Genomic DNA, 13,309 nt, shown 5'->3' on the forward strand with positions numbered 1-13,309 from the left:
AAAACCCACTAATTCTGACAAACTCCAAGAAGTGATTATGAAAGAATGGGTTGCTATCAGTCAGGTTTTGGCCCAGAAGTTGATTGAGAGCATGCCCAGTCGAATTGCAGAGGTCCTGAAAAAGAAGGGCCAACACTGCAAATACTGACTCTTTGCATAAATGTCATGTAATTGTCGATAAAAGCCTTTGAAACGTATGAAGTGATTGTAATTATATTTCAGTACATCACAGAAACAACTGAAACAAAGATCTAAAAGCAGTTTAGCAGCAAACTTTGTGAAAACTAATATTTGTGTCATTCTCAAAACGTTTGGCCACGACTGTACTTTTCATTTTATCTACATGTAATGCCTGATAAAGCTAACAGTCTCAGATGGAGCGGGTGAGTTCTCTCAGTCTGAGAGCCAAGTCTCGCTCTCAAGAGTCATCAGTTAAAATGTAGGCTGTTTTCTATTATTTCATTTTTAATTGAGTGGTTTAAAGACTAGAGATAGAAGGTACAGCTTTCATAAACCCAGAGAGAAAGGCTCAGACAGTCAGTTTTGGGGTGTTTTCCACTTAAAAGGTCAGTGTAACAGCCCACTTGTAGGATTGGCTAACATAATTGCCCCCTTAAAGGTTGTATCAGCGATTTCTAGCCTGAAACATTAAGTGTCAATTTCAGCTGACCTTTCTTCACGATCCGCTCGCTGCCTGCCCCATAAATTGTCTGTGAAAAAACACGTCTCTCTGGTCAGCCTAGGGTCCGAGATATGCCAAAAAAACAATCGGCGCTACCAACCTTTCCACACATAAACAAACAGTATTCCAACCAATCAGCGTCAGGGGTTTGGTGTTGTGGACTTTCGCTCCGCCTCCCTCATATCCCAGCACCAGTAGGAAAGTCCACAACACCAAACCCCTGACGCTGATTGGTTGGAACACTGTTTGTTTATGTGTGGAAAGGTTGGTAGCGCCGATTGTTTTTTTGGCATATCTCGGACCCTAGGCTGACCAGAGAGACAATTTAAGGGGCAGGCAGCGGGCGGATCGTAAAGAAAGGTCAGCTGAAATTGACACTTTATGTTTTAGGCTAGAAATCGCTGATACAACCTTCAATAATACCCCAGAAAGAATTATTGTGTGATGAATTTTTCATCTGATGGTTGATGAGGGAGTTTGTCCCCTTCCTTTTTTCCTAGTCCCTCTAAATTTGTTGATTTTTATCCCCTAGGAGACATAAAATAGTATATAATAATTGAGATCAGTCTATATATATTTCCTAGATTTAATTAATTGTATAACAGACAACTTAAACTTTGGACACCCTGGTATTGGATCTAGAATACATGCATTACATTTCTACATGTTGTGATGTTAATTGCTTTGTGCCATTAAACTAAGGTTAACTTTTATCTCTTTGTTTTTCCACCTTACCTTCACCTAACAGAGCTGAAAGAGGAGAGAGAAGTGCTGAATGAAACTGAAAAGAAAGATCAGTTTGAAAATCTTCATAATTTCGTATCTGGAGAAAAGTCTTTTTGTTCCATAGAGTCTGAAAAGACTTCAAAACAAAAAAGTGATCAAAAGACTGGAACTAGGAGTATTTCCACTTGCTGTCAGTGTGGAAAGAGTTTCAAACAACAAGGACACCTAAAAATGCACATGAGAATTCACACTGGAGAGAAGCCTTACACATGCAAACAGTGTGGAAAGAGTTTCATTCGTAAAGGATGCCTTAAAAGACACATACAAATTCACACTGGAGAGAAGCCTTACTCATGCAGACAGTGTGGAAAGAGTTTCACTGAAAAAGGAAGCCTTAACAGACACATGAGAATTCACACTGAAGAGAAGCCTTACACATGCAACCAGTGTGGAAAGAGTTTTACTCGTAAAGAATGCCTTAACATTCACATGAGAGTTCACACTAGAGAGAAGCCTTACACATGCAAACAGTGTGGAAAGAGTTTCAGTCAACGAGGACAACTTGAAAGTCACATGACAATGTGCAATAGAGAAAAGCCTTACAGATCCCCTCAGTCTGGAAAGAGTTTGAGTGAAAGTGGAAACCTTAAAGTTCACCAGAATATTGACATTACAGGTAGCCTTTTTACCTGCCAACAGTGTGGAAAGAGTTTCACTCATAAAAGATACCTTAACATTCACATGAGAGTTCACACTGGAGAAAAGCCTTACACATGCAAACAGTGTGGAAACCGTTTCAGTCAAAAAGGAAGCCTTAACAAGCACATGAAGATTCACAATAGAGAGAAGTCTAACAGATCCCCTTATCATGGACAGAGTTTCAAACAAAATGTCTAGAACGGACAGTTCCGGTCCTTGATTCTGATTGGCCACAATCAAAGCTGTTGTAAATTACTACACAAACATACACCTCTTTGTTTCTCGGCAACCACATTGTTGCAACCACAATTACAGTTGTGATAAAAAGTTTACATCCCCCTTTCAGAATCTGCAAAATGTCAAAACAATCCTAAAGGATTCCAATAAGAATCCTATACAGGGCTCCTGCAATGATAGTAATTCTAATTCACATTTTAAAGCAATATGTGTTGTCTATGGTACACTTTACCATGTCAACTAGCTATATTGCGTTGGACTGAGCTTAATGCATAAACATGCAAGGAATAATATGGACTATAGACAGTGTGTTTGCTCTGTCTACGATGTAGGAACTTCACATTTGTATATCATGAATTGAAGAGAGAAGGGATTGAATTTTTTGATTGAAGCACAATAAAGGACACTGTAAGCATTTTAACATCAGTGTACATGGATTTAATTTGCACACATCAGTTACTTGCTCATTTCTACCACCAACATTGGCATTTTTGTGGAAGACTGTAATAATCATGTTTTGGAACCAATTAGGAATTGTGTTATAGGATTTTCTTATAGGGCAAGGCATAAATATGCTGCATGATCATTTCTACAGGATTTTAATGGGATCCAATTTCCAATTTGAAGGATTGTACTTATTCATTGCATCTATTACTAAACAATATTTTTGCAGTTTACTTAAACTCATCTTGACTGAGTTAAGTGCAAGAATTTCAAAGAGACTTATAAGATTGATGAAACAAAAGACTAATCAACAAATGTTCTGTTTTAATTTCAATAGTGACTTAATTTAGTCTTTCTTTTACAAGTTCAGTCTTAAAGATCATAAAGTAGGTGTATCTGGCATGCTGTCCAGGAGAGGGCTCTGAGCTCGGCAGTAATTCCCGAGCCCAGGCTGAAGGTGAGGAGACGGTGTGGTGGATGTGGTGTGGTGCTGAAAAATGGGAGATGAAGAAGGTAGGTCTGCTTTGGTTATTTACAGGGATTCTTTCTCGTGCCGATTGGATAGGGAGTGTGATTACTGATGATGAATTGGCTGTGTTAATTATCGTGTGAGCTCTTCCCAAAAATCTCGAAACCGAAAGCCAGGATAAGCATGGCATCTAGGGTACAGGCGATGTGAATGGACTGGTAGACTTTACAAAGAGTGGAGATGCAAATGTTTAGAATTTTTAGGGTTATAGGTTGGCGGGTGTCCGGGACAGTGGGATGGGTTTTTTGGATTCCTGGAAAAAATTGGATCCTGCTTAAGCCCCTTTGATTGAGCCAATTTGGAGGTTTTTAAAGATGTTGTGGTAAGAGATGAACGTGGTTATCTATAGCAGGGAAAAATCAGGGAACGACAGGTTGTTATCGGAGTGAAATGTTTTAAAACATTCCATGCTTTTGGGTAAGACTGAAGGGTACTCGGGGAGATGGCTTGAAGGATGAAATTAAGAAAAGCTTCTAGGAGAGGGGGTGAGGGAGTGGGGGTGTCAGGGGTATCCATTAGGTGTGGGACATAGCTGGTAGATTTGGGCTGGGAAGGTTCAGGGCAGGGAGGAATAGGTGGGTTTATAAAGGAGCAGGTGATAGTGGAGTGGGAGATGGAGCTGCAGACTGCAGGATGGGTCGTGAGCTGAGTTTTAAGGGATACTGATAATTCTCCACAATTGATTTTGTGATCTGAGGATGAAGGAGAAATAGGAGATGGCAGGGGGAAAAAGTTCAATATCTGCACCTGACAAAATCTGGGTAATGATGGCATTGGGTAAGGGGGTTGGATCCAGAGCTATGGCACTCAGAGGAACTGACAGAGGCAATGCAAGTTTATTTATAAGGCACATTCATACACAATGATAAGTGCTGTAAATAAAAGGAATTTAAGAACATTTCAAATGATAAAAAAAAAAATTGATTTGGAAGAGGTTAGCGTGAAGGGAGGGCTAGCCTGGGAAGGAGGAAAAGAAGCTGCTGGGAATGATAGCGGAGGCATGCTCGTACTAGAGGGAAGGAGAGGGGGAATAGATGGCTCTGTAGCTGGCGCCATTAGCGGAGGCATGCTCGTACTATGGGTGATTTCTGGGGTGGAGGAAAAAATGGGAAGGAAAGGAGCTAGCGCTGTAGCTTGTGCAAAAGGCAGTAGCATACTCACAATATGAGTGACTTCTGAGGCACAAGTAGGGCTGGGCGATATGGAGCAAAAAATATATCTCGATATATTTTGCTGTATCTCGATATACTATATATATATATCTCAATATCTTTACAGGATAAATAACCCCCCAAAAACTACTGCAAAAACAAATATTCCAAATTTCTTCAAACTTTTTCTATTGAAGATTAGAGGTAGGCAGGTTAGAACAAAGTGCTTCTGCGAATTTTCTTTTAAAAATCCCTGTATACATATTAGAGCTGCACGATTCTGAATAAAATGAGAATCACGATTTTTTGGCTTAGAATAAAGATCACGATTCTGGAGAACTTTATTTTAAAGATTTTGCCATGAACATTAGGTTATCAAACAGCAGTAACATAGCAGTAAAATAAGACATAATAAACTTGGCTTTAAATTTAAAGAAATTTAATGAAAAATAATGTAATGAAAAAAAAAACCACCATTAAACATGAAAAAAACAAACATACAAAGTTATAATGTCCGAGAAAAGCGATTTAAAGATTCTTAGCTAAAAACGCTTGCCTGTCAACATTTTATGGCTATCACCGTCCTCTCTGTGTGATGCCCAAGTTTACGTCACCATTTTACAAATAAATCCTAATCTAATCATGACAAACCATATAACGCTGGAAAGGTCTATGGCTCCTAAATAGATATTTGACATTTTGTTGTGTTACAAATTGTAGAGTGCACTTTAAAAATCTACTTCATAACAGGAGTTTTGAACTTTTTCACAGACATCCTTGTTGCCTTTTTCCCTATTACACTTTTGAAATAATAAGAAATTATATATCAGATGAAAACTTAAAATTTCAAAATTCTTCATTTGAAAGCCATTTTAAAATCAGACATTGCATTCACATGGACAATGCACATCAAAATCATATTAAAAAATGTTTTTGCCCATGAATTATAAAGATTTAAGATTCAATTCTTCATTTTCACGTCTCTGTTCAAAAATGGGAGTAACAGTTAAGGGGTTAATGGATTGTCATGCTCATTTAGGGGATGTTCACATGAAGCGTCTTTTGCGCGCGCAAGTTCCTTATTTCAAATGGAGATGCGCGGCTTGCGGGTCCGCGCCGCATCGATTTAAAAACATCTCAACTTTACAGAATGTCGCAAGCGCACCGCAGGTCATGTGACATGAACTAACCAATCGGCTTCCTCACGTTTTTCCGTTACATTGAAACCTCAGCAGAAACATGGAGGAGCAGCTCATCATTGTGGTCCAGGGATTTCCTGAACTTTATGATTTGTCAAGCCCCCTTAGCGTTTTCCACGCGCTTTTAGGCGCAACATGTGAACCGCTCCTTATGGTTCCATTGCTGTGCCGGTCCATAAATCTGTCACGATCAAAGTACTACTCTTTTAATTTTCAAAGTGCAAATAGAGACCGAATTTTTCAAAGCATGATACAGAGAGTTATTATAGCCCAAATACTAATAACAGCCTAGATATTTTATGTAGCCTAATTTGCGTGCATTGGGGACTCGCTCTTTAAACGTGGGGTATTAAAATTGCTTTTGAATGCGCTTGCGTGTTTTACTTTGGTTTCGTTTTAACGATCGCCCGAAAATCTCGGTTCGTGGTGCTAGAAGCTCCATATAATGGAGCCAGTTGTCCTTTTTTTTTTTGCGACGAGTTCTGTAGCCTCCGGGCTGGTTGCGGGCGCCACCGTGTTGAATGAGACGACAGACGAGGGGAGGGGGAACAAAAGTAATGAGGCAGAGGCGAGCACAGCACAGGGAAGGCAAACAAGCAAAGTGTCGAAAATTTAATACAAACATTATATCAATATATACGATATATCAAAATTCATATCGAGTTTAAAAAATATCTCAATATATTTTAAATATCGAGATATCGCCCACCCCTAGAATACAATATGTCCATTACTGGGTTCTACAAAGCTAAGGCAGCCATGGAGCCATCATCTATATGAAGCCTTCAAGCAAAAAAATCCTTGCTGCACCCTCTCATTTAAATATCAACACATCAAACACTTGTGGAGTAGGAAAAAGAATTCTCCATTCATGCACATTGTGGCTGTCTGCACTTTTAAATCCTGCACTGCCAAATATATCTTTAAAATGAAATCAAATCCTTCCAAATCCATCAATAATGTGAGGATCTTTGTCACACAGAAAGGCAAAATTCAACACAAAATGAGTGAGAAAAAATGTAGGGCTGCTAGTCACATAAAAAGAGGGAAAATCGCACGATCGCTGATCCATGGGCCCAGCCAGTATTTTTACAGAAAGCTACGTTCTATACCCACAGAAGAGCTGTTGGCTGGAAATATGACCAGCTGTCTCAACAAAAAGGTCAGAGGTCAATAAAAACTACAACTTGCACAGTGGCGTACTCATTGATGTGCACATCATACAGACGACGTTAAGACAGTGTGATACAATGTATTACAGGATACCTGGCTACGTCCAACATTTTAGTATGGACCCTTTTGGTGTCCATTTATTTACAGAAATGGGGATCAGCATACTTGTTGAACACTTAAGAAAAGTCTCCCATCACCCTCTATCTTGACGCCACAGGGGGACTGGTTTCAAAAATTCCTGATCAGCAGAAAACCACCACTCCCAGTCACTGAATTGCTATCCAATGAACATTCAGTGCCCCCCATTACGTTCTGGCTAACGCAGTTTATGCGCCATTTATTAAGTTATACACAAATCCGCATCCAGCAAGTGGAAACTGATTACAGCTGGGCGTTAATGCAAAGTTTTTTGCTTGCATTTAATAAAGAAAATGTACCGTCATTTTTTGACAGAGCATATGCCATTTGTCAGGGCCAACATTTATTTGAGGAACCAAAAGGATTCACTGTTCTGCACATCTGCTCTGCCCATGTCTTAAAAGCTGTTCGTCAGGCAATGCTCAGGGAGACAGATGATAAGGGACTGGTAGAGTTTGCCACATTTTGCTTTGCCAGATTGCAGAATGCAAGCACAATGCCTGAGGCCACACAGATCTTCAGGTTGATGTGTATTGTTTTCACAACAAATCAATACACAAAACTTGTTCAAGAAAGTGTTTGTGCTTTGGGTTCCCTGATCACAAAATCAAAAGACAAACACACTGAAGAAACAACAGAACTGGAGGAAAACAAAGAATGGGACTTGGAAGAAAAAAAACATGCAAACACCATCATGGTTCAAGCTTCTCCTCTTATTTTCGGAGGGTGTTGGAAGAGGCTAGTGAGCAGGCAACACATGCCATCTCTGAAGATAACAATCCATACTTCTGTCCAGGGATCATCACCATTCTATTTGACACATATATTGGAATTTTTCCAATGTGGAGTGGATTGCTCCTGGGGGATCTTAAAAGACATGCCTCAAACCTTTCTCATGCTGAGGCAGAAAAGACACGGGACACCAACTGTCATGTAAAGAAGTGGTTCGGCATTGTCAGACAATCTATCATGGCCAAAATGAAAAAAATCACACCAGGAACATTTATCAGAAAAATTTTCACATCCCTGCAAGGCCGCTACAGAGAGCATATAATTGAGAACAAGCTGTCCCAAAGTTTACTGCTCAAGCCTGCGCCACCAGTAGACATTGAAGATCCCCAGGAATCTTGGATGCGGAAAAGGAAGACAAGGTTCCTGGCCAAAAAATCTCAATTCTACCCAGTGCTCCATCACAGTGCTTTCCAAACACTGAAGCCTCATGAATGGTTATTTGGAGAGGTATGCTCATCATGACAATCTTTTTTTTTTTTTTACTATATATACAAGTAAGAAAATATAGCATTTAGCACAGAATCAGGGTTATTTCAGTTTATATATTGTAAATTTTCTCCTTAGGCTATGGAGTGTTACATCCGAGCAATTCTTAATACTAAGGGACTGAATTCTCAGTTATACCAACTAAGTCATTACATCACAGGAGTAATCCTGTATGGTTCCAGGGAGCAGATGGCCAAACAAGGTTTACGAAAAGTAAGTAATTCTAGAATTTTTTTTTAATTCTGTACATCTACAATGTGCAATAGAAGAACCTTTTTGTCTAAATGGTTCCATAAAGAACCTTTAACATCTGATTAAACATTTTGTTTCACAAAAGGTGCTTTGTGGCAAAAAGGTTGTTCAGATTTAAAAAAGGGAAGCAAGAAATGGTTCTTTAAATATAGTGCAATATATATATGAATTTCCCATAGTTCAATTTGTATATAAACATATATTGTAAGCATTTATATAGTTAACTTTTATATGGTATTGCATGTTATGACCATATAAGTTTACAATATATATTAAAATTGTATATTGTATTATATGATATGATCATATATGTTAACAATATGTTCTATCTCGAGAAACATGTTAACAATATGTTCTATCTCGAGAAACATTGTTCTATCTCGAGAAACATGTGAGAACTTTTCACAGTTTTTTAATGAAAAAGTTTTGACGATCAAGGGCTCCATTAAGCCAGTAATATATACTCCACCTTTGATTTGCTCACCAATCGATTCACTAACTTGTTTTCACCCTGTTTCCTCTTCTCAGCTGGCTGATATTGTTTCTAGGGCAAAATGTTCCAGTTGTGAGTCTGATGTTGTTCCTACTCGTCTCTTTAAGGAAGTATTTGAAACTTTGTGCCCAGCTGTAACAGATATTATTAACAGTTCTCTAGCAACCGGAATTGTCCCTGCTAGTTTTAAACATGCTGTAGTTCACCCTCTGCTTAAGAAACCACATTTAGATCCTTCTCTCCTCAACAATTTTAGACCTATATCTAAGTTGCCTTTTATCTCTAAACTTTTAGAAAGAGTTGTGCATAGCCAGTTGAATACCTATCTCAGCACATCAAATATTTCTGATACTTTTCAGTCTGGTTTTAGATCTATGCACAGTACAGAAACTGCTTTATTGAAGGTCAACAATGACCTGTTGCAAATCCTGGACAACGGATCGCACGCAGTGCTTGTCTTACTAGATTTAAGCGCTGCTTTTGATACGATCGACCATAGTACCTTGCTGCATCGGTTGGAAAAAGTGGTGGGCATTGAGGGTGTTGCCTTGCAGTGGTTAGTCTCGTACCTCAAAGACAGAACCTTCTCAGTAAATATGGGGAAATTTACTTCTACATCTGTTCCCCTACTCTGTGGTGTGCCACAAGGGTCCATTTTAAGCCCGCTCCTCTTTTCGCTCTATATGTTGCCACTGGGTGCCATCTTTGAGAAACATAGAATATCCTATCACTGTTACGCTGATGATACACAGTTTTATCTACCGGCAAAATCTGATATGTCTTATCCCCTGGAAGCACTGTACGACTGTTTTGAGGAGATCAAATGTTGGATGGCAAATAATTTCTTACAACTAAATGAAAGTAAGAGCGAAATTTTGATTTTAGGCCCATCTACTTTCTCATCTACTTCTAATTTCGGTTCCTTCCCTGTCAGTGCTCGACCTCATGTAAGGAATCTCGGATTTACTCTGGATTCGGCACTTAATTTTGAAAAACAAGTTAGCTCAGTAGTAAAAGGCAGTTTCTTTCACTTGAGATCGATTGCAAAAGTAAAACATTTCTTGTCTCGGAAAGATTTAGAGATTGTAATTCACGCCTTCATTACATCACGGCTGGACTACTGTAATTCCCTGTACTGTGGTCTGCCTCAAACTACAATCTCTCGCCTGCAAGTTGTTCAAAATGCTGCAGCGAGACTTCTGACCGGTACAAAAAAGAGAGAACACATTTCACCTATTCTAGAAATTTTACACTGGCTCCCGGTTAAGTTCAGAATCGATTTTAAAATTGCAGTTTTTGTGTACAAAGCGCTATCCGGGAATGCACCAAAATACTTATCTGACCTTCTGACTCTTTACACTCCCCAAAGAACTCTCAGGTCTTGTAATCAGCTTCTTTTAACTGTCCCACGCTTTCGCTGTAAAACCAAGGGTGGGCGGGCCTTCTCTGCTGCGGCACCTAAACTCTGGAACAGTTTGCCCTTCACTGTGAGATCTGCCCCGTCATTATCCAGTTTTAAATCAGCTCTTAAAACTTATTTATTTTCTTTGGCTTTTAATTAAGTCACTTTGGATTGATCTTATATGATCTATTAAAGGGATTATATCGGGTGAAATCGTGTCTATAATTGTATTTTATCTTGTCTATTCTAATAGCTTTTATTTGCATTCTGTAGCTCTGTACAGCACTTTGGCGCAACTCTGTTGTTTTTAAATGTGCTATAGAAATAAAATTTGACTTGACTTGACTTGACAAAATTATATATGGTGCTCTATGTTTTGACCATTTGTTACTAATGTATATTGAATTTATGCAAGTTTATTAACCATTCATGCCTTAAAGATACTGCTTATTGTAAATCATATAACAAAAATTTTTTTTTGTTAACTTTATGGTTTCAATTCAGTTTTCTGGGGGAAAAAATAGAGATGAATATATAACCTGTTCAAAAAATGCCAATGTACTAGTTACTTGTGTGCTAATAACTGGCCAGTTTACCAGGCTCTGTATGATGTAATTATCTGTATAATTTCTTTGAAACTACTTACTGGGAAAAATACCATCCAAATCATTATTCTAATATAAATCTAACAATTACTTGAATTGCCCTAATACTGGCTGGAAAAGGGTACTGTCAACTTCAAACAAAGTTAATAAAAATTGTATTACTTTGTAAGCAACACAGTTCATGTCACCTTGCAGAGGAGAAGCAGGAATGTAAGGAATAGATGGATGTTGTTTCCATAATGTTGGTATAATTGGGTTTTATACATGCATAAAAATATAAAACTATAGCAATATTTAAAAATAGACAAGACTGTAACATGTTTCACTCTGATGTTCTGTAAAAACATTTTTATTTTATTTTATGCAATTAATAGAAAGATCATTTCTGATCTGAGATGAAGTAGCTTGCTGTTACTTGTTACCCTGTATGTTGTGTTTAACACTGTAATATGAAATTTAATACATATTTTTCAGTCAGAGATATTACTCATGTGATAGATAATTGTTATAATCTCATTTTAGCACAGGCTATTATACTTAATACTTTATATAATAATATAATCTATAATATAATCCTTTACAGTCATAGATTTTTAATTTCAAAGATAAATACATTGTCATAAGGATCCAGTTTCAGTTAATAATAGTTACATCTCTCTGCCAACACAAATTTAATTTTGATTAAAAAAAATCTTAATGAGTTTGAAATATTCCTATTCATTTTTTTATGTATTAGATATAAAATTGTATAATTAGTATCAATAGCTTTGCACTTTTGATAAATCTGCAGTTCATCCCTTCAATTCATCCCACGTACAGCTGTACAGTACTATAGGTGTTTAATAATCTAAAATTATATTGATTTCAGCGAACAAGACTTTTATTTTGATCTGGAGATGTGACGTCATAAGGCTGCGGCGCGCTCCTGCATCTGGATTCAAACGGAGAAAGGTGTGCTTTTAACAACTGAAAGTGTTTAAAATGAGACAACTCGTTTAGAGAAATGCATATAAAACTGTGAAATGAATTGTTAGCCCAATACAACTCTGTAATGCTCTATTTAGTGGCACTGTAGTCCCTATATAGTGAATATTTTTTCCTAACGAATTCGTCACTGGCGAGTAGTGTTGATAGAAACGGATCTTTCTGAAATTCCGAGTCAACTGAATCAATCGATTCACAAAATGATTCACTGTTTTGAATCACTGCACACTGACGACATCTGCTGCTCAAAACACTGGAAATGCCACGAGAACAACAAACACTTGTAATGACAACGTCTACAAACAGCAAATGTTTTCATGAAAGTGGAATCTGATAATGACTGCTAAACTAGGGAGATAATTGAGACGCACCCAGAGATTGAGTTTACATTTATTTTTCTTTCTACCAAACACAGAAAAACTCCTGCTGAATCAACTGAGATCCACGTGATACACTATTATAAAGATGGTATTTATTAAAGAGGAGAGTGAAGACATGAAGATTGAAGAGACGTTCAGAGTCAAACATGAAGATACTGAGGAACAAACAGGTTGGTTTTCATTCTCAAAGCTGGACTCACTTATTTGATCCTTATTAAAATGTCCAGCTCTACAGAAAAAAAAACATTTTGTGTAATATTAGACAGTATGTGCTTTTGATTAGAAAACAATGAAAGTGGTATCTGACAAAAAACTTTATTTTGCTTGAGACAAACAATGACACTTCAGTTTTTAACTTTGTTTAAATGTTTTAATCCTAAGTGATTTTTTCTGCTGTCATCAAAAGTGCGATATTAAAATTTAAATAGCACTGAATATTCATTACAACAAGCAATAAATAATCATATTTCAGAAACACCAGCTTGTAGCTTGTTAAATATATGTTCGGTTTCGTTGATGTAAGATGTAGAAGTACCATACCATAAAACAACCCAGATTTTAAGTTTATTAAAGCACCAAATAACATGACTTCAAAAAAATATTTGATTTTAAAAATGTGTATTTTTTTATTTTTTACAGACATTAAAACGAATAACATTTATTTGACTTTAACTAGGATAACATTACATTCGTTTCTTACCACTGAATTAACGATGATGTGCTTCCCTCTTTTGGTCACTAAATGAAAACGTCTCAGTTATCATTATGTTTTCTTCAATAAGACGTGTCTAATCTCCCTAAAATAACAATATTTACTCTCGTATATGTATTAGTTAAAAGTAATTATCCATTAAAGAGATCAATCAACAAACGTTATTCAGTCAGTAAAACGAAATGTCCGTTATTTTTTAAATTACGAGAGCGCGCCGCTTTATCT

At 37.4% G+C, this 13,309-nt stretch overlaps 1 protein-coding gene across 1 annotated transcript in view; it reads left to right on the plus strand.

Annotated features, from left to right (window-relative positions):
* Positions 1-12,457: 12,457 nt before the first annotated feature.
* LOC141314572 (uncharacterized) overlaps positions 12,458-13,309 on the plus strand; it is a 34,978-nt gene continuing 34,126 nt past the window's right edge. Inside the window, exon 1 of the mRNA XM_073832661.1 lies at positions 12,458-12,542. Within this exon, the coding sequence (XP_073688762.1) occupies positions 12,458-12,542 (85 nt within the window). The remainder of the gene's footprint in view (positions 12,543-13,309) is intronic.

The sequence above is a fragment of the Garra rufa genome, unplaced genomic scaffold, assembly GCF_049309525.1.
Source record: "Garra rufa unplaced genomic scaffold, GarRuf1.0 hap1_unplaced_010, whole genome shotgun sequence".
NCBI classification, from domain to species: Eukaryota; Metazoa; Chordata; class Actinopteri; order Cypriniformes; family Cyprinidae; genus Garra; species Garra rufa.